General features: G+C 34.5%; 1 protein-coding gene across 1 annotated transcript; it reads right to left on the bottom strand.

The window, feature by feature from the left end:
• Positions 1-570: 570 nt before the first annotated feature.
• Positions 571-23,142, bottom strand: LOC110712286 (metal tolerance protein 2-like). The gene is made up of 12 exons (XM_021890746.1): positions 22,629-23,142; positions 16,558-16,627; positions 13,911-14,008; positions 12,576-12,721; positions 10,941-11,056; positions 9,865-9,961; positions 9,136-9,220; positions 8,196-8,258; positions 4,358-4,463; positions 3,027-3,169; positions 2,217-2,308; positions 571-2,139 (listed from the first exon to the last, which is right to left on the bottom strand). The coding sequence occupies exons 1-12, from the start codon at positions 23,010-23,012 to the stop codon at positions 2,022-2,024; spliced, it is 1,518 nt and encodes a 505-aa protein (XP_021746438.1). The 5' UTR covers positions 23,013-23,142; the 3' UTR covers positions 571-2,021.
• Positions 23,143-26,186: the final 3,044 nt, after the last annotated feature.

Genomic DNA, 26,186 nt, shown 5'->3' with positions numbered 1-26,186 from the left:
ATTTGTAACTTAAGGCCAAATCGAAAGACCTCCGTGGACATTACAAGTTATAGCACTCGCATCGCAGGCGTAGGCCACCAAAATTACAAACTAGTAAAAACGAGTTCAAGAAAGAAGAAAAAGAAATAAAGCCCATAGTCCAGCCCAAACATAGCATACGCCAAACCCTAACCCTAATCATACAAGCTATAACAGTATATAAACCACAAATTACAACAATCAGTCACATAAGACATAACTCATCCCCCCCTTCAAAAAAAAAAAAAAAAAAAAAGACATAACTCATCATCTCTGATTTTCTTTCTGTTTTACATTTTTATTGTGTTTTTGTTAAATTTTCTGTCAAATTTATTTATAAATGGGAGAGAAATTGCTGTGATGCTTCAAAACTACCTATTTTCTGAGAAACATTATTGTTTCTTTGATTAATATTTACCAATGGATCCTTCTGAGCTTTCTCTCTTATCTCTCTTTCTATATTTTTTTAAATTAAGAAAAGAATTTAAATGTTTTTTTTTTTTGGGGTATGAGAATTTTTATTTCGGTATATCGAATATTTTCATTGATCAAAAATATTTATTTAAGTTTTGATGATTGGATTGAAGTTGAAGCCATTGAAGTGATGAAATTTGTATCGGAATATAATTATGTCGACTAAAACTACAGACTACAATTATCTGATTCAATGGCTTAATTTCTTAATTTTTGTCAAATTTATACCTCAAAATTTTCCTATTTTTTTACAATAATTTTATTTTCTTCTGTTATGTACATTTGAAATTGCAATTGAAGTGTGAAAGGTTACAGTCGAGATTGCAATAAATATAAATAAATACTGTAAAGTCGATAATAGTATTACATTGACATCTGAAGTTTAAGATTGAAAATGGAGTTATTGAAGTGATGAAATTTGTATCGGAATATAAATGTGTCGACTAAAACTACAGACTACAATTATCTGATTCAATCACTCCTTTTCGTAAACTATGTCAGATTAATTTACAAATTGGAATTTATCGCTGAATATTTTTTGTTTTTTGTCACTTCAAAATTACAAAATCAATAAAAAATAAACTAAAAATTATATTTGAAAATTGCATATTACTCCGAAATAAATTGTGAGGATTTTAATGCGAAATAAATTCAATTTAATCAAATTTTAAATTTTAAACATAATTTAGAAACTTAAGACTCGTATTATTCGTGAGGCATAAAATATTTTTTCTTGTGAGTAATAGGAACTGGAGGTAGTAGATAATAATGATTTTCATAAATGTTATTGCCATCAAAATTAATTGATCTTGTAAAAATAGAAGATTTCAATTTTCTGAACAAAATCTTAAATTTTATGCAGAACTACATGACAAAAACATGCTATTGTATCATTATACAGGATGCCCTTAATATAGCTTCATTATTTTACTCTGTAATGCAATGTAATATTATAAAGGATGCCCTTTATAGCTTCATGACTCGTGAGTTTGTGCAGTATTAGCTTCGTGAAATCGTGAATGTATACCCAATCATCCCGTTGAGTCACTAGAACGATCTGATGATCATCGAGTTTACTTCTAGAGTAAATTGCATCCTCAAAACAATAGCACAAAAAAAGCATATTAATATGAGAAACAAACTATTTCGTTGTACCATGCTAGAAAATTGCATTGCCAAAAAAAAGCAGCAAGTTTAGAAGCACCGCAGCACTGCGTACAAGACTCTGTACATCAGTCACCTTATCCTTGTTTGTATGTCTGAAAATGGACTTGTTTATACAATTATATGAATGCATCTCAAGAACGGAAGTTTCTCTATTTAACTTTCTTCTAAACCTATGCATCACACCTTATATCCCCTTCTGCGATCCACAGAAAGAACTATATTCAGTACACATAAAGATGCTGAAGTTAGTGTTATTTTCCTGCAGTTCGTACTCATGTCTATGACTTTCTCCGGGAACAGCATTTCATGTTTATAAAGCTATCTATAATCCTAGCAAAAAGGCATCATAGTCTCAGGAAAAATTACGAGGGAGTTGTATGGTTAGCAGGTGTGAGCCGCAACTGAACATGAACTTGAATGACATCAGATACTGTTCCGAGAATCTCCTTTTTCACTTCCTCTGCCATCAACCTTGCATCACTGACACAGAAACCGGTATAAAAAATATGTACCAGTATAATTGAATGAAGTAAAGGATGATTCCTGAAACATTTTACCTGATCATTATGTCAGGTGGCATGGAGACCTCAACATCCAGCATAATCTTGTTTTGCAACAAGTGAGGCGTTATGTGCTCTAGCTTCATTTTCTGGAAATATAATTCAGGGCCAGATGGATTAATAACAGAAACAAAAACAAAAAGAAAATCTTCCGCAGAAATCAAGGACATATACAACTACAGAACTAGTACGTAGTAACTGCCCCCATTATAAGTGAAAGAAGGGAGCGGAGGGGGGAAGTTGGAAGCCCACCTAGAGGTAAGAAGGGGGAGTCATTTTTATTAGATTTTAGCAAGATCAAGAAGCTGAATCATTTTCTTAACACCCAAAACCTACTGGTTATAATGAAATAGTCAAATCCTATCTAAGCAGCAAAGTGACATTGAATGTCTTCTTGTCCACATAATATCAATCCAAAGTTCTATTACTGTCTCTTTTCCTTTCCTCCACTGGAATACAATAAAATTATTTGATTAGACTCCTTCACGTGAACTCTAGAGAACGTGTCCTTGGCACGTTTCTCCTCTTTTGACGCCTACACAAGGGTAGCTAGAGAATGCAACGCGTCTTTGTTCGTGTTTGTCTTTACTATTTGTACAGAATTCCTAGTGACTTGGGAATATTAATTACACACATGCAGATATACAAAATGTTTAAATTAAATGGGCAACAAAGAAAAGCTACATTTGACCTTATCTGTACACTTCCTAGACATGAAAGTTTATAATTAGATCTGATCTGGTCTGAAGCAAATAATTGCTTCAAATGTTGAGTTGAACATAGCCTGAGTAGGATAGAAGAATGAACCTTTGGAAACTGTGATGAGAATATATCAGAGATGATATGATCAAAGTCTTTGTCCTTTAAGGAGATACTGTCATTAGTTTCATCCAAGCTGTCCAAATTCTCTTTCACGTCAACTTCTGGTGATATTTCAGAAATAGAAGGATCTGCAATAGAAGTTCCAATGTTAAAATGAACCCACAAGGTAACAGGATCAAGAATAGAGGTGATGCAACTGCTATAATATAGTTAGCATTAGCAAGCAATGTCAGTGACTTCAAGAGCTAAAACAGATAACAAAAGTCATAGTTTGAACTTTGAAGCAGATGAGCTTAATTAAGTGTGTATCTTCAGAAAACTAAATTTGCACAGCAGTGGTCGTAAATCATAACGAAAATCCACCGGCAGCAAAACAACATATTAGAGTCAGGCTGAGGCAGAAAATGCTATTAAAAAAAAAAAAAATTCCTTGACCAAGCAAAGAAGAGGCAAGGTTGGCACATCGCCCTCCATCGCTGCTCCCTCTTCCTAGACCGGCAACCTAGAATATAGCCATCGTTTCTCTTTCAGACAACTTGGGGGATATTTTAAAATCACTAAAATCTTATAAATGATAACCTATCTTCAAAAAAAAATCATTTAAAAGATCTTTCACATACATGTTTGAATAGATCATTAAAATTTCTCTCTAAACAACTGAAATTTAATTCAACGAAGGATATTCAGTGAGAAATTTTGGAAGCATCAGTTCAGGGTCAAATCAGAAAGATGTTAAAACAATAAGGATGAGAAAGATTTAATGTGTAAATATTCTTAAAACTGAATGTGCAACTTTTTCTTAACTCAAACATGATGTGCATATTATTCGAACCAAATGTGTTCATGAAATATTTTTCCATTCATATCAAACATGGTGGGCTCATGATAGTTTCCGCACTCTTGCACTTTTATCTATTCAACATATTTCAATATACAACTAGTTTTATTTTCCCCTTATGCCGTACCTTCTGCATCTCCTAAACTACTTCAGTAAAAGGGAGTCAGGGTGGTCGATGACATCAGCTTGCTATCCGTCCAATATACAACATATAACACAGCAAAAACTATCAATTTAACAGCAAGCACTAATGCAGAAATGCCAGCACAATTTTGAAATTGGTGAGTTTATCATTAGGTCCATTGTGCTATTCCACAATCCAACCCATGGATAGAAAACCAAAAGTTAATTTCATTATTCAGCCACTTCATCCGAAACCAAATATAGGTGCTTCAAATTGTAACAGCAAAGATAATCTATGTTATGCCAATATGAGAATTGAGTAAAAGTACATTTGCAGCACAGCAGCAGTATCTACCTATGTGTATGAAGACTTCAGCCACTTCAGGATGAGACTCGTGAATTCGGTGCCTAACATTTTCACCAATATGATGAGCGGCACTGACACTGGTGAAAGGATCAACCTGCAAGGTACACATTGATTCAAATCTTATAACAAGATATGGAACAAGGCTTCCAAATTATATCCACACTCAATTCTTTCACCAAGTATCCCTAATATATTATACAACAAAAGAACAATAGCAGATAAAAACAGCTTTACAAGAAAGAGGTATTGGACTAGGTAAACAAGTTCCATATAAAGAAAATTTGAAAAAGAAAAACTTAAAAACAAGAGCACAAAATACACTGGACATCAATCTGACAATAAACAAATAAAGGAATATATATGATTCATATCAAGATCAAACAACTTCTCAAAATCTTATTAATCCTAACCACAACACACAGGATAAACAAAAATTTTGTACCGTAAAATCAAGCTAATTTTCAGCTTTCACAAACATAGATACAAGTAATACAGAACTATATACTTATTAAACCAGGTAATATAAATCTGATACAGGTGCAGATTCAAATGTCTGATCCTTGAAAAGAATATTCAAGGATACAGAGACTAATTTGAAGGAAATAAGGAGGAACTCAAAAATTCGTATATTAGATTAAAACTAAAAGCCAAGTACGATTAAATAATATGCATATGGTTTATGTAGTAATTCAGATTTTTATTAAAATTTTTGGAAACCTTTTAGTGTCATTTTTTCTTGCACATCACCTAAGTAACTTTTTCTTTTGTTTTTTTTTTTTTTTTTTTTTTTTTTTTTGACGGGATCATCTAAGTAACTTGCCTCCTCTAAATTCTGAAATATATAACGAAACATCAATACTACCCATTTTGCAAACACTTGATATCTGTAAATCTTTGCTTTACATAGAATGGTTTGGTTAGGATTTGGAATGGTCTGCCAATCACACGAAAATTATAAACTTAAATATACCTTTTCTATAGGAAAAATACACAAAAAGATTAGGTAGACCAATGCAAGTTACACTTTACAATATCATCATTACCACCCATACTCCTCCCATATTTGCATTATAAAAAAAATCTATGGAAAAAAAAAAAGCTTAAAATGCAGCAACGTATATCTCGCTCCTGAGGCTTGGTGGCTACCCCATCTCCTTCTAACAACCGGCAGCTCACCGACCAAAATCAATGATAAAACCATCTAAGTCGACTCACCATAGAGAGCAGCTTTTTCAATATCATCACTTCTCCCTTCCATATATAAATCCAGGACTTTGCGAAAAAACATCAGATCTGAAATATTTTCCTTTGGGCAGGTAATTGCTGTCTTCTTCACAATGATAAGGGGTGTCAGATGACCAAATTACTTTGTTTCAAATCCAATTTGATTGCAGGGATGCATCCCGTACTATATTAAGTTGGGTTGGATTGAATTGACAAAATGACATTTGGACATGTGGTACATCCCTTGGGTGATGAATTAACGTTAAGGAAAAATGTCCTTACTTAGGCATTGATTTTGCACATCCATCAGTATCATTGAGTTTGTCCAAATTTATATTTCCAATCAAAAGAATTCACCTTATACGGAAAATATTGACCTCCAAATGTCAGTTGAGAGTTGAGACGAGGAAACCCGTGAAACAAAAGACTAACATAGAGAGCTGATTAATGGTCAATGCTTCACATCCAATTTTTTAAGTCTATACCTCATTTCCATCACATTGCACCTAAAAGAGTTGTGTCCCAAAAGAAACTACCAAAGACATTACCCTTTCAGCATATGTAATAAGATAACATAATCTTCGAGTCCTAGAGTCCAACCCTAGATTTAGGCACACCAACCTACTGGATGTCCCCTCCTATCATATACTACCCTTGGCTCAAGGATAATTTCTCATAATCATCTTGCTCTTATTGGAGACACCCACAAGCTTCTTAAAGGAGACCAGAAGTAGGGAGTGATGTTAGAAAGGAAAAACTAAATACAACCTCCAAATAATAACATTGATTCTGTTTTGACTTTTTTTTTAAAAAAAAAAAACTGATGCTCACTATGGTCATCCTTTCAGCTAAAAGTTCTGAGAAGAAAGATGAAAAGTGTTTCATACTCACTTCTAAAATAGTGAGAATAATTACAGCAATAAAGAATGATCTCCTTTTCCAGTAAATACGGCATTTTATTTTCTCTTCATAAATGCCCTTCACTAAATACTAGCAACCTTACATTGTCTAATTAATTTTTAAATCCTATTTTACATCAATCATTAAACAATAACTGACAATTAATTTTGTGGTAAAAGGGGGGCACAAGGTAGTAGCTATACCAAGTTACCAACACCCCCTTAGGAAGTTGTCTACTTTCTAGCCAACACCCGTTAGGGGAATGCCTTAGGGCATGCCTATCACCAAAGCCAACTCTCATCCGTTTTAGAGTATGGAAATTTGAGAATTTTCATTAGCAAATTTATCAACAACTAAGTTTTTCAAATTTGACTACAAGACATCTTTGACAGAGTATAAAGCTTTAGAACCAGACGATATTGAGCATAGAGGAAATAATTGGTATTTTGTGAGTATAAGCACTAATTTTCATTTAATTACTGTATATAATGTTCTTTTTTTTTTCTTTATTTATTTTTATTTTTGATTGACACTTGTGAAATTTTATCAATTATGTCATCCTTTGAGTTAAAAAAAAATGTTTTAATGATGGCAAAATGGCATTCGTTTATTTATAAAAGGAAAAATACACTTTAATAATCCCAACTTTGCCCAATTTACTTTAAATAATCCTAACTTTCGATTATTCTGCAATGATCCCAACTTTAAGGTGTATTTTCTTTCTTCGGTCCCAAACTGGTCAACAAAAGTCAATGACCTCCAAAAAAAAAAAGATGAAATAATAACAAAAAAAAGAAAAAGAAAAAAAAAAAAAAAGCAAAACCAAGCCACCACCAGCCCACAACCACTGGCGGTGACCACCCTCTTCCCCTCCGCACACCGAACCACCCCCTCCCCAACCTCTGCTGATTTCGACCCCCTTCCCTTACTTCCAGGCCGGAAATCAGGCCCCCACCCAACAAACCGCCACCTACCTTCATAGCACCGCCCCCGCAACCATTCCCCTCCACATAACATTGTCTAATTGGTCGCCCTCCCTTCCAAGACTCCTCAAATAGATCGCCCCTCCCAACCCTCACCCTAAAACCCGGCTACCCTCAACCTATTTCCCCTCCATTTTGGGCACTATTCACCGATAAAAACGTAAGTGTGTGGTAGGGTGGTGGGGAAATCGGTGGTGGGGAAGGTATTTCGGGGTTGGGGGATGGAGAGCTGTCGCAAATCGATGGTGAGGGCTGGGGGAGGAGGTTGGTTTAAGCTAGGGATGGGACGAGGTGGCCACGACGGTGCTGGTTGCGGCTTGCTTAGGCTTTAGTTTTTTTTTTTTTTTTTCCCTGCTTAATTTATTAAAAATTAAATTTTTTATTTTAATTTTTTAAAGCAATTAACATGTGACACGTGTCAACTAAATTTTTTTTAAAAAAATTTAACCCCTTCATCAGGTTACCGGTTTTTGGGACCAAAGAAAGAAAATGCACCTTAAAGTTGGGATCATTGCAGAATAATCGAAAGTTGGGATTATTTAAAGTAAATTGGACAAAGTTGGGATTATTTAAGTGTATTTTTCCTTTATAAAATTCAGCTAAGCAAAGTGTAAAAGCAATGAACATTTAATAGCTTGTTGACAAAAATTCCAGAAAAAATCATGATGCCCACATCCAATCCTAATTAGTAAACATTAAACAATGAGAAGGTATCATACCTCTATGTGTACATCAAGGTGCAAAAACGAGCCAGCCCTTCTTCCCCTCAGACGGTGACATCCCTATATACATAGCCAAGGGTGCCATTTAGCAAGCAATAATGTGAATATTGTGAACATACAAGCACTAATTGCAACAGAAGGAATGTAGTTATTTATACGGTGTCCCAGTGACTGAAGAAACAACATATTTAAAAATAAATGAATCGGCAAAAATTGGATGGTGAATTGGTATCAACATTTCAATCAGCAAGTTTTTAAGTGCTAAAATTGTTGCTAGAACTTATATGGCTAACAAGAGAATTAAAAAAGAGATTGGGGACCATTTTGAAAATAGAATGCTTCAGAACATGGCCCCCAAAAAAACTGCTTTTATGCTATGCAGCAGCTGCTAGCCAGCTAAACAAAAGGATTCCAACTTGCTATCACACAACAGATGCTAAATAAAATCATGACATTGCACCTATAAAAGTATTTTGTTTCACATATAGGCAAACTTTTAAATCCATTCTAGAATTTACAAATGTTTAAACTCAGGAACTTCAAAAAAAATTTAACCTAAATTATAGATTATCCTAAACAATGCATAATGGCCTTTACATATGACAATGAAGTTTTATTGGCCTCAAACTCCCAAGGTAAGATGCCAAATATTCCACTTCCATGAGCAGTGACCATTATGGCAATGACATTGCAACACACTTGGTAAAAACTTCAGAAACTATATCTACATGATTACCACAACAAAGAAAACAAAATGAATCCACTATCTGCTCTATCACCTATCACCATTATGCTGTAATATTCTCAAGTGATGTAGAAGAATCATAGGTAACTACCTCGTGCAGGGGTAAGCTAATTAGTTCCGCACTAAGTGCACATTCATTCAAATTTACAAAGGAACTACACCTTAAATTGAATTTAAAAGGATGGGATTTACCTTCACTCCTTCAACTTGTAGAATTGTTTCTCGATGAGGGTCCAATAGCTGCTGTGGAACTGCAGCATCTACCAGCTCTAAAACACTACAGTTTTGAACAAGAAAGTATATATTAACTTATCATTGCAATGTATTGTCCACATGTTTGTCAGCTTAAATTTACACCCTACAGTCCTAGACTCAATCTTCACAAAATCATACTTCAACTGTGGAGGACCATTCTTAAAAAGCGACATGTCTGTTAGCAGTATAAATTGTACAAATAACTAGTTCAGATCATAGAGCAAAGAGTAGCAGATATAAATGTTCCACACTAACATGACTGTTTCTCTACAGCACAACACTACATAACCATTAACTTTGTTTCCAACAATAAAAAAGCTTTCATACTGCCATTAGTTGTCAATGTAATTATTCGCCATTCATACATCATACTTATTATTAATTAAACATCACATCTTGCATAATGAAATAAAAAATAATAAGAATAATGAAAAAAAGCTACAAATATGTTCAAGTTTAGAAACTGTACAACTTTCAACGATAATTTTGAAATCCGATTATTCAAATTTCGGATTATTTTGCTCATCTCTAAATTTAATACATTTTCCATCATCCCTCCCCTTCACTGCTTCACATATTCCAATTTTATGACAAGGTTTGCAAATAAAAAATAACATGGAAAATACAGTTAAGGCATCAATTAATGAAGGTTGACAAACAGGATACCTCTGGTAACCAGTTTCCAGACCTGCTTTTAGAATCATGCCAGACACAAGAAGTCCAGCAAGGGGATCAAAAAATTTCACACCAAGAATGGATCCTCCTGAGACAAAAATTAAAAGACACTTGTCATCAATTCTGTCAGTCAAAATGACAAAAACTAATCCAATATGATCACATTTCCATGTCATTATTCATAACGAATCATTAAAATGATGATAAATTTAACTTCATACTTATAATTTCATAAAGTGAATTGGTAAAGCAATCATAACAAAGGTTAAAAGCCAGCCCTCTTTCAAGTTTCAACTGTTAAATCTACAACTCTTCCACTAACAATATCTCGAGAAAGATGCCAACTTTCAAAAGCTAATAATTTGTGCAAGGAATTTTTATTTTTTTTATTCTTTGGCTAAGGAGAAGGTGCTCCTACCGGAGTGGAACCTTGCACAAGTCAACCCGACCTGAGTTAGCTGCAAGAGCCCTTAGGAGTGGCTTCCCAAGACCACAACGTGGAGCCACAAACCAAGAAAAAGGTAGCTTAAGGTTGTGCTTGTGCCAGCTTGATACAAATGAATGCCATGAAACAAATGTACCTTGGCATGAAGGGGGGGGGGGAGAAAAAAAAAGGGAGTGAAATAGGGTAGGCTGCCTAGGTAAGGGGCAAATAGTTGAGAGCTTAGCATGTAACCGTAAGCAGCACTAGTGTTTTATTTTGCAATACGTGAACCGGGGGTAAATATAATAAGTAGCAAGACTAACAACTGTCTACAGATAGCAGTGTTGAACAGCATAATAGAATACTTGATAAGAGTGAAAAGTGGCAAAAAGGCCTTGCTTCTATACCCAAATAAAACTAAAGCTTCTGGCATGAGTTTTAAAGACTATGCAAGATCATATACTCCATGTATGATAACCACACCACACCAAGCTTCCTGATTTTCGTTAATCAATTACTGCAGAAGTTTAATATCAAAATGCCGCTGGTACTGAGAGTGACAGCTTTAAAGTTGTGAAGTAAACTTAGGCTGTGGGGATCAAAATCAATCTATAGCTACACATTCACAATAGACAGTTCTTACCTACCCCAATAAGTGCAACGAAAGAAGAGATAGCATCAGCCCTGTGATGCCATGCATTTGCTTTCATGAGTCCACTGCCTTCCTTTTCCCCAGCTCTCTTTGTTATCCGAAAAAGACTGCAACAATAATGGAACATATAAGGCACGGTCCTTTAACTTTATATACAATTGAGCATGAAGGAAAAAAAAAAGAATCACAATGAAAAGGATCTGAAACAAACATCAGAATGGCAAAATCGAAATAATAATTTCTCATAGGTGAGATTGTCTAGTAACAAAAAGCTAGAAAAAAGTTTGTCATAAAATATTACTATGTATTGTTATTCTATCTGATTAGTTATAAGTTGGAATATAGTTGCAACCTTCAATCCAAAAAGAAGATCAAATTTCTAAGTGTAGCTGTCCAATTTTTGTTACCATTTTAATAGAAATCTGAGTGGTAAATATGGGTGACAGAAGACAGAGAGACAGAGGGTAATATATAGCAGATTAAGTAGGAATCCAATGCTAGTTTGTTATATCCACGATAACTTTACTCATAATACTTACATTTAGAAGGACGAGGTTAAGAACTGGTCTGATACATTAATTTATTTATTTTTTACATCTATCAGATGATATGAGCTTACACATTTTAGTCTTAGATTGACAACTTGGAAAATTATATAAATTCTATGATGCCTTGGTGCACTTGAACCTTTTAATCCCATTTTACTTCTTCTAAACCATTATTTATATATTGCATGTCAACCATATGAGTAGCTTTTGTCTACCAATATCATAGTCATTGAACAATATAACAAATGACTAAACCCATAACAAAACAACAAATCTGTGCATCAAAAGCATTACATACAAATAATGAGGGGAGATTATTTTGGAGCATATACCTAATTTATTTCTTCAACTTAGCACTGGCGAGGATAACGTATAAAAACTACTCTTATATAGCAATATCCACAGTATCTACCACTTACCAGCTTATACTAGAGTGAAGTTAAAGGAAGTCACACGATTACTTCATTCAATTTGAATTAAGCACCATAATTGGCCCCACTGATCTCAGTAAATACATTAATCAATACATTGAAAAGAATAAGACCTAGGACTCTCCAAGAGCGAGCTAAGAACCATAGATTATTTAGAAAGTTAAACCTAGATCTCAAATAAAAAATAAAGTATGGAAATATTTTAGGGATGCAATACAGGAGAAGCCAGAAATTCAGAGTGACTAGGGGGTCTTATTGGCATTACAATGTAACATAAAGTCAGTGTCATGAAATTGACATTTTTGAGGTTGTACAGCAATTAACATCAAGTATGCTTCATGACAATCATAGATGCATCAGAAGGGTTCCTAATAGAGTGTAGAAGTACAGCTGCTAAAATAATATCCCGCCCAACTAAGTACTTATTTGGGATGAATTAATGCCTTCATTTATAATAACACATTAATATCGATAAGAGAGTGTGAGGTCCATTGTAATACAAAACAGAATTGATTGAAGATGCATTTAAGACTATTAACAAGGGGAAAGCCAGAAATATAGTCCAAAGGGATAACAGGCTAACAGCAAATTTAGAGGACCTAGCCAAGCTTCTATGGATTGGATTAGTCGTAGAATAAATTATATACCCTTCTTTTACAGCGATGGATAAAATAGCCATATTTAATGCGAGAATCGGGTGATCCATATCGATCTTATGGTCATGCCCACTATGATGACCATGCTCATGCATCAAGGATTGGCTAACAACTTCAGGAGATGCTGTAAGCAAACCCTGCAAAACAACATCATAGTTTAGTTAGGGAATCGGGCAGCATTCAAATTATAAAAAGTTATATAGCTTCATACAAATATGAACTCCAAGACAGCCTAATACTTAAGCCAAATTTTCTTGAAGTGTTAAACAATATCATTTGTTACAAAAATTTAAAATTGAGAAGGATCGAAGGGGAAAAGATGAAACTACAAAGAACCACATTCGACTGACATAGGGAGATTTTGAAAATTTCGCCTCAGTGGACCAGCAGCCAAAGATTTTAACCATCATAATCAAGCTTGCCATGAAAATTAACACTGCATCCGCCATCCATCATCAGTTACTCCCAGATTTCCCCATTGATCCTTAAAAAATACACACATACCAGGCAGAATAATATTATTCAGTCTTCAGATTTTCAAGCTGTTATGTGAGACCATTTCAAAATCATTGTGCGACATCCATAACTGGCTATTATGAGATCACGTGAGAAATAAGATACTGTTGCTAAACCTGACACTAATACTACTTGGGCTTTATTAAATTTCTAAAATTATAAAAAAAATTTGTCTAGAGTTCTAAATTCACGAATTCTAGAATTTCAAAATCATTCAATTAAACAATTGAGCACACAAACTTATATTTCAAATAGAGTTAACTAAGAGACTACGCCAAAGTGCTTCAAAATACTAAGGCAATTAAGTGGATTACATCACTTACATATTTGAACAGGTTCAACAATATTGATACTTTGCAGAAAACAAAGACCTACTACATGTCAATCTCTACATGTGCATATCTACTCTTTCAGTAGTGCATCCACTCTCAAAGCTTTATTTATAGGCAATGTGGGATGACAAACTTGGAAACCTTATCATGCAAATCGATATTAGTATATAACCCTTGCAAAGAATATTAGATCACTTGAATTCTCGACCTCAAGTGCAACCAAAAAATTTGGAAGATTTAGTGACTTAAGAGTAAACTTCACTCAATAATAATTAATCCCCACAGGAGTTCCTTAACATCCTTGAGATGCCACAACCCATTGCCTATGCCATGATAACAGTGATTGTGATGGGAGACAACTATATTATTCCATGGAACAAGCATGCACTTTCACGCAAAGTAGACACACATACAAAAATAAACCTGGCAATGAAAATAAGGGATTGGGGAGAAAGGGAAACAAAGTGATAGATCCTACCAGCAATATATCAGCAGCATGCCATGTAATACCTCCTGCAGTTACAAGGAGCATGCCAGAGATTCCTAGCGCTCCTAGTGTCTCAAATTTACCATGGCCTGCGGTATATACAAAAGAAAAATGAGGTCTGGAAAAAAGTAACAAATCATTTCATAACAAAAGAAAAGTAAGCTCTCGATTTTTTATTTTTTTTCATCTTTCTTTTTCCCCATATTTTTTTTTCGATGCAATTTAGAAAGTACAAAATCCATTTAATGCCAGAACAACCAGCTCATGAGACTAGTCAACTCAACTACATGGCTATATTTCTTTATAAAATACTTGGTCAGGTTGGGGGCCAATGAAACATCCTGAAGATTCATCTATAAGCCTTTATATACATTTTAAGCGGTGTCTTCCACTCTTATCTGATATAGAAGAGAACAGGCAATATCTTCTTGGGGTGATTCTAAAAAGGTTGGGTCAAAGAAAGATATGCCACAGCCTGAAGATTCATCTACAGTGAATTGTGTGATCAAAAGAGCCTTCATCTGCCTGTGGAAATTAATACTCTTCCCCAAAACTGCTTACTAAAGGTACCGGTTTTGGAATCTTTTTGGACCAAAACTTGGTCAAGCAATGTACAATCACCACTTCTGTGTAAAGGAACAAAGAATTCCTACAATCTTGCAACATTGAAAATTGGGATTCACGTAAAATCATCACTTTTGTGTAATGAACCAAGAAACAATGATGCAAGTGGATATATTATCTTTTTAATTTTTTATGCGAAGCGGGGTTCACAAATTTCCTTTCCTCATAGATGCATAGGGTCTCCAACATGGGTGACTTTGGGCTACTAGACTGGATAACATTAGAACTAACAGTCTAGAATCCTCATAACCCCTACTTGGCTCACTAATGCAAACTATCCTCGTAGTTTTGTCAGTGTTTATTTTGCAAGGAGATATCAAACATAGAATTAGACAACAACTAAGACAAAAAAAACCCATGCCTCTTAGCTTTAGGATCCAGTGAGGACCAAATGGTTAGCCCTTCTAGGGAAGTACCTTCATTTACAAACTTTACCATTTTCTCTCACCTTTTATACCAGCTTGCTTAGCAAAGAGTTTTTAAGGTAATTGAGGCAAATGTGAGAGCATATGGTAAAGTTTGAAAATTAAGGTAATTTCCTAGAAGAGGTTGGACATTTGCTCCTCACTGGATCCTCAAAGCTCATTAATTGGACCTTCACTCTAAAAGGAAGGTCACTCACCTCTCACTGGAACCTCAAAGCTCACTAATTAAACCTTTCCTCTAGGAGGAAGGTCACTCAATTATCATTGCATCCTTAAACTCACTAATTGAACCTGGATTATGATTTCATGAGTTTTTCTGTCCTACAAGTTGTCTACTTTTATTTTTGATATCTCCTCGCCAAATTGCCTTTATTTTCAACCTTTTATGCTTACAACCTTTTCTTTTTTTTCTTCGTTTACTTTCATAATTTTTAATTGACCATCAAATCATTGTGCTATCTTGAGTTATACATAGCCTATTGGAAAAATAAACATGAATACAAACAGAAATACGACAGTAGTTTGCATAAGTGAGCCAAGTACAGGGTCATGAGGATACACTATGCCCACATGTTGATTCTAATGTTATCCAATCTTCCAGCCCAAAGTCACCTACCTACATCAGATAATCTTTGCAACCATTTACGAAATTGCGAGGTAAGAGAAAAGGTAATTTATGGACCCCTCCTCCCTATAAAAAGTAGATATATTCACTTGTGTCATTGATAATATAGGGTACCAGCTACCTTCCGCCTAAAAAGATGATGTTCAAAAAAAAAAAGTCATCCCAATTTTCAATTTTGCAATAGCATAGGAAAATAAAAATCCAAATTTGATTACATATCAATTAAACTAGAGCTCTACTCTGACTTAAATAATTTTTTTAATACAAGCCAGCCATAAAACTATGCAAGATGCTTCAAAAAAAAAACTCACTTGCATCAATTTATAATCAAGATGAAGAAAAACCAGCCAAATACACAGCAATGGTCAAGGCATCTGATGAAATAATAATGAGTATGGTAGGGTAGTATGCTTGGTAAGTGAAGGTAGCCAAATAATCTCACTAAGTATAAATGAACATTTAGAAAATGCTTTAGCTTTTCATTATTGGAAGGCACAAGGAAAGATAAGATTCATATGTCTATTATCTATATAAGAATTCAAGATTATCTATTTAAGCATTCAAGATATTATCTAGGAATACTTTAGATAAGAAAAGGAAATCCTAAAGAAGCAAAGGACGCCATATATTGCAGCTCCATAATATGATGCCAAAAGGACACACAAAGTGAAATCACATCAGTATGATTGTTGAATATGTACAATTGACTAATGGCTAGTGGCAACTGGGAAGAGTAAAAGAAAATGAAATTAGCCATTAAAATTATATTATAGCAAAATTGGAAAACAAAGTACGTAGTAATAATTTCAAAAAATATATATATGTCAGTAAACAAATTCATAATGGGCAGGGACATTAAATGCTATAGACATGCATACAAAAATAATACTAGTAGCAAAAACCATCAAAACCTTAACCCCAATAAAGGGATCAGCAAGAGCGAATCAAAGGGAAAAAAGTTAACCATATGGGTGTTCTTTGTCTCTAGGCACTCTAGCAGCTTTAAATGAGAGTAAAGCAACGCTGCTGAGAACCTGCAATACAGTAATGCCAATTAAAGTAAGCACACAGATACTTTTCACCATCACCAACATAATTAAGACAAAAAATCATACGACAAAGACAATGTAAGCTAAACAAACAATATATGGGCAATTATTTGTAGAAAAGGAAGCAACTTTATGATATCTGATTGTCTTCTTCTTTCTTCAGTCCTTTGCCACAATGCAAAAGACAGGAGAAAGGGGGTAGGAAAAACATTTGGCAAGTTAGTTATTCCATAGATAACCATTTCAATGCAATCAATGGGGTAAAACAGGGTATAATTATTCTTTTAGACAGATCAACATCTCAATAGCTCAAATCAACCCAGGATCTATCAATCCCCAACGGTGGTTCCCGCTTTCCTTCACGTACCCAGCATTTACCTTAGACTATGTTCTTATCACATTATTTCATGGACTTGTTATTTATTCCACATCAGAATCAGACCATATCTTCATACTCCAGTTTACTTAATACTTTCTTCATCCTTATTTGTTCGCCTCATTGTATTTCTTGTGGTCAAACTTTAGAAACAAACCAGAACTTCTCACAAACCTATAAGAAATAATATAGTCAAGTGGGATCTATTTAGATTCATTAGTGTCTAGTTTAAGAATATCTAATTTTTATAATTTTTGAGCATAAATTGGAGACTTTTATGTTCTAAGATGATGAAAACTGTGAAGAGTCAAAATGGGGCAATTGGGAAAACATATAGGGACTAAGTACAAAATTTCTTTGTTAGTGTAATACTCCCTCCATTTCTTATAAATTTACACACTTATATTTTCACGTTATACAAAAATTGTATATAAATTTAGGAGAGAGAGAAAAAAAAGTAAAAGATGAAAGTGACAATTAAAATATATTATTTGGGAAAGTAATAGGAAAAATTGACAAGAATAATCCCAACTTTGCTCGATTCGCCCAAAATAATCCCAACTTTTAATTATTTCTTAATAATCCAAACTTTAATATAAATTTGTTTTTAATGGTCGCGGGTGACTGGTAACCTATTGAATAGGTATTTTTTTTTAGTAAAAAATATACAAGTGTCATTTCAGGATTGGTCAAAAATAAGTTTAATTTTAATTTATATTATTGATTTAGTTATTAATTGTTTAATTAATTAACTTTAAAAAATTATTAAAAAAACACCACCACTCATACAATGGAACAACCACCGCCCCCTGACTCCACCTCCGATGGTCGGCGGTTGTTCCTGGCTTGTCGGAGACCATCGCACTGACTCGTTTCCCCCCTCCCCCGCCGGCAAAGCTCAACCCACTTCTCTCCCCTTCCCATTAGCTTCCCGTTGGATGGGTAATTTGAGTCTGATTTAACGTTTCTGCCTTTCTAGGGCAGGTAAATAGGGGATGAGGGTCGTTCCGGGGAGGGAGGGGTGTTTACGCGGTGGATTGCCGAGGGGGAATTGGCAGGAAGGCGAAGCGTCGGGGTGGGGGAATTTGGGTTGTATGGGTTGTTCGTGGGAAAGGGAAAGGCGTAAGGTGGCCGAGCTTCGCCGTCGGGGGAAGGTGGTTTGCGCCTGCGATTTCTGCCAGCGCGGGCAGCCGGCAGGTCAAGCGCGCTGGTGTCAGCGGTGGCTGGCTGGTGGAGGTTTTTTCATTTATTTATAAAAATTCTTTTAAGGTTTTTTTAATTAATTTTTTTTTTAACTTTTTAGTTAATCATTTTTAATTATTAATTTAGTTTTTTTTAATTTTTTTTTACCAATCATGTCTTGACACGTGTCAGGTGACTTATTATAACAAGTCTTATGACCGATTTGGACCATTAGAAGCAAATTCATATTAAAGTTCGGATTATTAAAAAATAATCAAAAGTTGGGATTATTTTGAGCGAATCGAGCAAAGTTGGGATTATTCCTGTCAATTTTTCCAAAGTAATAATTGTGGGCCCATTGCTAATTTGCTATAACTAGAAAGTGAAAAGTGAATTAGAAAAAAAACATTCAATAAAGGAAAGTGAGTAAATTAAAAGAAAACGGAGGGAGTAGTAAAAATATGATTTTTAGATATTTGAAAAAAAATATATATTAAAAAAAAAATAACTACACAAGAATCTAACAACACCCCAAACAACAATATTTTATCTAAAAATTAACATCATATTATCGTAAACATTTAATTAGAAAAGATTAGATATATTCAAACCAAAACACCTTATTTCAAGTGAAGAGAACAAAGCCATAAGCTGATGAGAATTAACCAACATATAAACTAACATCCAATCTCCTAAACTACTTATTAACCATTCTCATAGAGTCAAAATATGAGCACAAAGCCACTCCAGCATTATTTTGAAAGTAAACTTTCTTTCACATTTCAGCAAGTAACCAAGGCCATAAAATACTAGTACCAAACTACTAATTACTTCATCATTGAAATTAGTAGTTCAGATTATACAGCTCCACTACAGCCCTACAGGTCAAAATATGTTTGATCACCTGGAGCAGCAGATGAGGTGTGATTACTTTTTAACTCAGATTATACATCTCTAAAGTCAGATCATGGAATGTAAGCCAGGGCTTCCTTCCTGGTACCAAACTAGCTTAAAGTCAGAGATATATACATGATTGCCATTATGCCATGATGGAGCTAAGTGAGCCTGTGCCAGGGACCTGTTCTCATCTATTGAGGGGAACAAAAGGACCTCCACCCAGCAATAGGAGCCTAAGGTTCATTGAGGGTCCTCTTCTCGCCAAATTGTATATGATCTTGCACCCAATACTTTATTTTAACTCATATCTACAAATATTTTTGATAATCAAGTTGCAATTTAAGTCGTAATCGTTACTTGAAAACCAATAACATGTTATTTAGCAGCCAGATTAGCGAAGCAACAAACTTCAGAAAATTTAAGTGAAAAATTTGGCTTCTTCATTGTATTTTGGACCACCCAATATTGAGAAATATTTTATAAACCCTGTTTCAAAACAACAATTATTCTACATCCAATCACAGGCATTACTATTGAGTGTCAAGTCAGTGTAGAATAATTAAGTACAAGAAAACACACTTTTAATCCAAAAATCAACTATCCCACAACTATTGCAAGATCCCATTACACCTAAAATAGCATACAAGTTTTCATCCATTTTGCAATCCATTCCACACATTAGAAGCCTTGTTTTGCTCAACAAGCCTAGCTTCCATATATAATTAACAGTTCCTCAAGCTTTCAAAAAACAAAACCAAAAAAAATTAACAGTTCCTCAACAGTGACATTTCCATGAAATGAGTTTACAATTATGATTTTCATGTTTGGCTGGTAGCACAGGTTAATAAGAACCCCGTTAACAACAAAAAGTAGCTTTAAAGAGTGAAAAAGGATACATTGAGGTATAGATGAACTATAAAAGTGCAACTTAACCTTCCTGATTATCGATCCAGGCTCCAAACTTCAATGGTTTCAAGGGAAATAAGTCAACTAGAGATTAAACATTGAGTTAGCTACAAGGTGGTCAACCAAACATTATACTACTCAATTTCTATATTAATTTGACTGAAAATAACAGGCGACTTCCTAAATTTAATATATTATCTTTAAAACACTTTACATTACTCCTCACGATACCCTTAACAATGAATTTCAAATGACGAGTATACTGATGACAAAGAGGAAAAGTATAAAACAGAGAAGAATTATTGTGGACCTGTGGTATATTGACTCAATTCCATAAAATGACTTCCAGATTCTTGGTTAGTGATTATTAAAGATGCAGGAAGCAATTTTTTTTTTTTCAGCAGAACTTATAATCTTACAGTACACTATGAATGTTAGTCATTGCTAAACCATGTGCTGCAAACCTTTCAAGAGCTACTGAACGAAATACATATGTTAATTAAACTGGCAGAAACTATAATATTTTGGGTAGACTTTCACATACCTCTTAACACCCTATAACAAGCGAAACTCAGAGGTATATATTTGTTTCATTTCTGAAGGACGAAGTAAGATCAAGCTTATAATGTGGTAATTGTAGGTCAGATCACTTCGAATGTTTGTTAAAGAGCTTCCAAAATTTCCTCAATTTCAGCAACTTAATGCATCACATTGGGCATTAGCCAATACAAAGACATAACTACATAAAATCATAAAACATGCCATGTTTCCCTAATACTTAGCTTACTTCTGTAACACAAAGAAATAAAAAGGTCTACTCAAGCATGCCATGTTCGAAAATAAATTTATTTTATTTTAATTGATAGCTAGAAGTTTGGTCGAATGAGCCATAGTCATCTCCCCCCTTGTGTTTCTAAACCCTATACCTTGTGGGTTTGAAGTTTAGAACATGGAATTACTCAACCAGACAATAGGCATGGGTTTTACTCATTCCAAACCCATACCTCATATGTAAAATCTACTAATCAAACGCCCCCTAAAGACTTTTCTCTATAATTCCCACCTATAAGTGTAGAACATTTCAGAAAATGAGATCAAATACAGTCATTAACTAGCTAATGAAAAAAAAAAACTCCTCGAGTCTTTACTAACATCATGGCATCGTTACAAACAGGGTTCTTTGCCTCAAAGCATTATACTCAATACTTCAGAAACCTTGCAAAGATTAGAAGGTACAGTAGACATTGTAAGGCACAAACTTCTAGTTAGTTTATAGGAAGAGAAAGATCCCAATAACCTCCATTTACATGTCCCAGAATTTTTTGGAATTAATCTTCAATATTAAAAGTGAAACTCAACGTATATAATGTTTGCGGATGATATCCATCTGGATGAAGAAACTAGAGATAAGGTTAATGCCAAGTTGGAGCAATGGAGGCAAATGTTGGAATCTAGAGGGTTTAAGCTAAGTCGGAGTAAGACTGAATATTTGGTATGCCGCTTTGGTACATAGGGGGTCAAGCAATGAGGTGGTGAGTTTGGATGGAAAGAACTTGACCATGAGCGAATGTTTTAAATATCTTGGGTCGGTCATCCTGAAAAATGGTGAAATTCATCAAGACGTGGCCTACAGGATTGAGACGGGGTGGCTTAAGTGGAGAGTGGCTAAGAGAGTGTTTAAAAAGATGGAGGTTACGGAAAAGCGAATGTTAAGGTGCATGTACCGGAACACTCTAAGAGATAGAATCACAAATGAGGTTATTCACAAGAAGGTAGGTGTGGCAAGCATTGTAGACAAACTAAGGGAAAATCGTGAACGTTGGTTTGGGCATGTAAGACGGAGACCCGAGAGTGCACCGGTACGAAGAGTGGGACCATGGAGAGGTTAAATGAGGGAAAGGGAGACCGACAATTACTTGGTTGGGTTAGGAAGGATATGAAGTATATGGATGTGCATGAGGATGAGGCATTGGATCATAAGGAATGGGGGAGCCGAGGAGGAGGATCTTTGTTGATGATTACACATAATACTCATGTAGCCGATCCCACTTAAGGGATTAAGGCTTTGATTGATTGATTGATAAAAAGTGAAACTCAACACTAGTTCTTCACAAAACAATTAATCAATTAAGCCTATACAAGATGTAGAACTTCCCTCAAAGAGTCAAAAGTTTGCCTAGCCATAGCCATAAATCCAGAAACCCAAAAATCCAATTTTCGAGAAAAAAAAGCATACACTACTCGGCTCCTTGCCTCACTCTAGTAAAAAATAAAAAAAAAAACTCCTAATGCATAACAATAGACAGTTCACTCATACATTTCTCCCACAGCCTGCATAAATGCACATACTCCTTCGAAACCTGAAATCTAAGAACCATTACAAATAAACTGTAAATTGTACCCACAATCAAACCAAATAACCCTCTTCCCCTAACTAGTTATCAAAACTAAACATGCATACAATGTTCTCACTCTTTTTCACAAATCCATGTTCTCACTCTTTTTCACAAATCCAATACCAAATTTTCAAACAACCCCTCAAATAAAATAGCACAAACATCGATATAATTACAAAATCAACTTAAAATTACAAGACTAAATGAGGTATTAAAATTGATATATTACCACGTCGGAGAGAGAATGCGCGGCGTCGGCAATGATAGCAGTGCTACCGGAGAAGTAACCGGTGACGGCTTTTCCGACTGTCAAACCAATGTCAGCAGCAAGTCCAAGCCTAAAAATGTTCTCACTTTTTTTGCTAGAATCATGATGTGGGCCATGATGATGATGATGATGTGAATGCCCAAAATGCCAGCGCTTGAAAATTTGGGAATTTGGTGGGTTGATAATCACATTTGAAGGATCATTAATTTCTTGCAATTGGGTTGTTAAAGAGTTGATTTTTGATGGATTGTGAAGAGTAAAGATTGAATTTTTATGGGTAGTTGAGGGAATTCTTGAGAGATATGGCTTGTAAATGAGATTTAAGTTGAAGATTCTGAATCCCATTTTAGATTGAATTTAGCTACTATTCAGTTTTTAAGAGAAATGCACACACATTTGAATGAAGTTTCTTATGTGGGTAATCTTTTGGGAAGCTGATTAATGTGCTGGCATGAAATGAACCTGATTCTCTCCCAAATTTAGGTGATCACTTGGTGGGCCGAATTCGGCCGCCAAGGCTTAAAATTTCAGTCTATATAGCAGGCCGGGCCAAAAAGTTGGATCTATATCCATCCAAAACGCTCAGGCAGCCAGGCCAAAAAAAAATCAACTAAATTTGCGTAAATATGTTTTACCAAGCCCGTTCATTTTTTTTTTTTTGAAAAATCAAGCCGTGAGTTCGGGCTGAAAAAGGCTGCCCAAAATCAAGTCGGGCTGCATGTGAACAGCTCTAATTTCAACCTTCCTTTTGAGAGTTTACAGTAATACTAGGTGGAATAATTTTGGCACTGTTTTATATGATCTTGTTATATAAGGGTGTGCCAAAATCAATTTCCTAATACTAGATACTAATGTTTGGCAAAAGTAGCAAAAAAGGTATTGTCGTTTAATTTGTTGCAAAGAAGGGATTGAGGGGCTCACTAGAGGTAAATTTTACGGTGTAACTTGTTTTACTCGTTAAGTTGCATTTTTATTAAAAAAAAATCTTGTCAACAAATCTCGAAAATCGAAACTAAGTCATCATTACATTTTTTTGGCAAGAGAACTAAAAAGGCATATACCTTTACATATCCCTTTCTCTATAAAAACTTCCACTAGAAGCTTCCCCGTTTCATTTCCAATTTTACAAATATATATATATATATATATATATATATATATATATAAAGAGAGAGAGAAAGAAACATAGAGCTTGATTTGAGACGCCATTAATATCCTGCTAGAACCAAATTCCCCAAAAGTTGCGAAATTATACAGTACTTAAGGTATATTCCATTCTCTTGTCTTTTTTCTCTTAAATTTGAAAGTGATTTGTTATTTGTATGTGAATTATGGTAGGGTTTCTAATAATAAAATGCGAATTATGCAAATTTTGTTGGTTTTCCTCTCTTTTTTTTTTTTGGGTTTTGTTTACGAGTATGGAGCATCAAAAACTAGGTTGATCGTCTGTATTTTGGACTGTAATGCTTCTAAAATTTGCAATATAATTATGTTAGGGTTTTGGGTAAAACAGGGTGTATAAGTTGATTAACTTAGAATCTAACCTCTATATGTATATAGCCTTAGGTATGGACGCATTGGCTCACGCTCACCCCATCTTCAACCAACAAGACCTTCTGGTCAAGCACCTCTTCCCCAAGCTAAACTGGGAGGACCGTGTTTTAGTGGAGACAGTGTGCAAGAAATGGAGGTAATAATGGTGATGCCTCAGTCACTTAATTGACTTTTTGTCCCCTTTTCATGAACCCATACGTTGTTTGTGGCTGAGTGGATTCTCAATAGCATCCTCTTTAACAACGACAGGGTTTTCCATGCCTAGATGACGAAGGACATGACGGTTTATTTTTATTGTTTTCCTTTGTTGTTTAAGGAGGGTTAGGCATGTGAAAGGAAGCTGAGGGGATGTTGTAGGAGCAAGAAGTAGGTTTTTGGAGGTTGTTGCTTTTTAAAGCTAATGTTATTTGTAATTATCAGTTTAAGTTTTTAGGATGCTAACTTTGTCATGGGAGGTAGGTTTTTATGTGTGACAAATCAATATATATCTTTTTGGGATTTGTCACTACCATGACAATGTAGGAAGTATGCAAAAGGCTTATGAGAGCTTACCTTTTGTAATTAAACAAGTTATTATTAATGAATAAATTATCAGCATCTTTCTTATTAAATAATTTGAGTATTGTTCTCTGTTTTTGATGCAATAATTTATGGTGTTATTTGAATTGAATTACATTAGTTGATGGTATTGATATTGAATTGTTTATGTTCATCTTATGAACTTATAAATTTTTATAAAAGAAAGTAATTGCACTATCTAAAGATTGTCGTGATCTTTAGTCCCGTTCCTAATAGTTTATGGGCCCTAGACATAATGTAAGAAAAAGACCCCTTGCCTAATTTTTTTTTTTATTCACAATAGATTTAAATTAAAGACTAAGAAAACCCTGTTCATCATATCATGAAAGAGCGCAGTCATGGCTCGAAATTAACTTATTTTATTTAAATTTAAAACAAATTTTAGAATGTGATAAATTTAATTAAAACCAAAGGAAAACTTTTATCCGAAACAACCAATAACAAGAAGATGGGAATTGAATATTTGGTGAAAGATGAACTATTTTTACTGCTATTTATGTTGTTAAATATCTTAACCATTGCCATAGTATTAATTAAGGGATTAAATTTTGATAATTGAAGAATAAGTAAAGAAGCGTAATTGGAAAATTTTATATTTTTGGAGATGTTATTCATGGAAATTGGAGGAGGAGGTGAATAGAAGATTAGAAAGCATCGTAAATTTCACCTAATTGATTGCTAAATAAATGGAGTAATTAACTTTTTAAAAAGCTTTATATGTGTACTATAAGCTGGACAAAGGACACGGAGCCAAATCTACAATTAAAGCCCACAATAGTTACAAAGTATTAAACTAGATTTTTTTTTAAAAAAAAATAAATAAATAAATAATGTGGGCCCCTTTTTGGCATGGGCCCTAGGCGATCGCACTCGCGGCCTACCCTCAGGGGCGGGACCAGTGATCCTAATGTACAGATAATATGGTTGATGAGTTGAAACCTTGCTTAGTTGTACATCATGGTAGGGAATGGGTTGTTATAGGTGAAATGCACTACATGTGTGTAGGTTGAATGTATTTGAAGATATTCCATATAATGCGAAATCATCATATATGAAGCATATTATTTACTCTTTGAGGTATAATGATATTGTGAAATTACATACATTAGATCCTAGGAAGACCTTATAAGATGGAGTTAGGTATCCATCCAGGCTTTGACAGTAAAACATTTTACCCTTTTCTGTCATTGTTACTGTAGTATAGAGTGATACATTTGTATTGTGAACATGAATTGGATGGTAACATAGGGTGAAATGTAGGTACTGGTGCATTATATGACTCCTTTATGGAGTAGGAGCATGATGTTCAATACCTAGAGTTGATGTGCATTATATGACTCTTTTATGGAGTAGGAGCATGATGTTCAATACCTAGAGTTGATGTGC

The sequence above is a fragment of the Chenopodium quinoa genome, unplaced genomic scaffold, assembly GCF_001683475.1.
Source record: "Chenopodium quinoa cultivar QQ74 unplaced genomic scaffold, ASM168347v1, whole genome shotgun sequence".
NCBI classification, from domain to species: Eukaryota; Viridiplantae; Streptophyta; class Magnoliopsida; order Caryophyllales; family Amaranthaceae; genus Chenopodium; species Chenopodium quinoa.
Note: the sequence above shows the minus strand (reverse complement) of the source record. Positions and strands in the feature narration are given on the sequence as shown.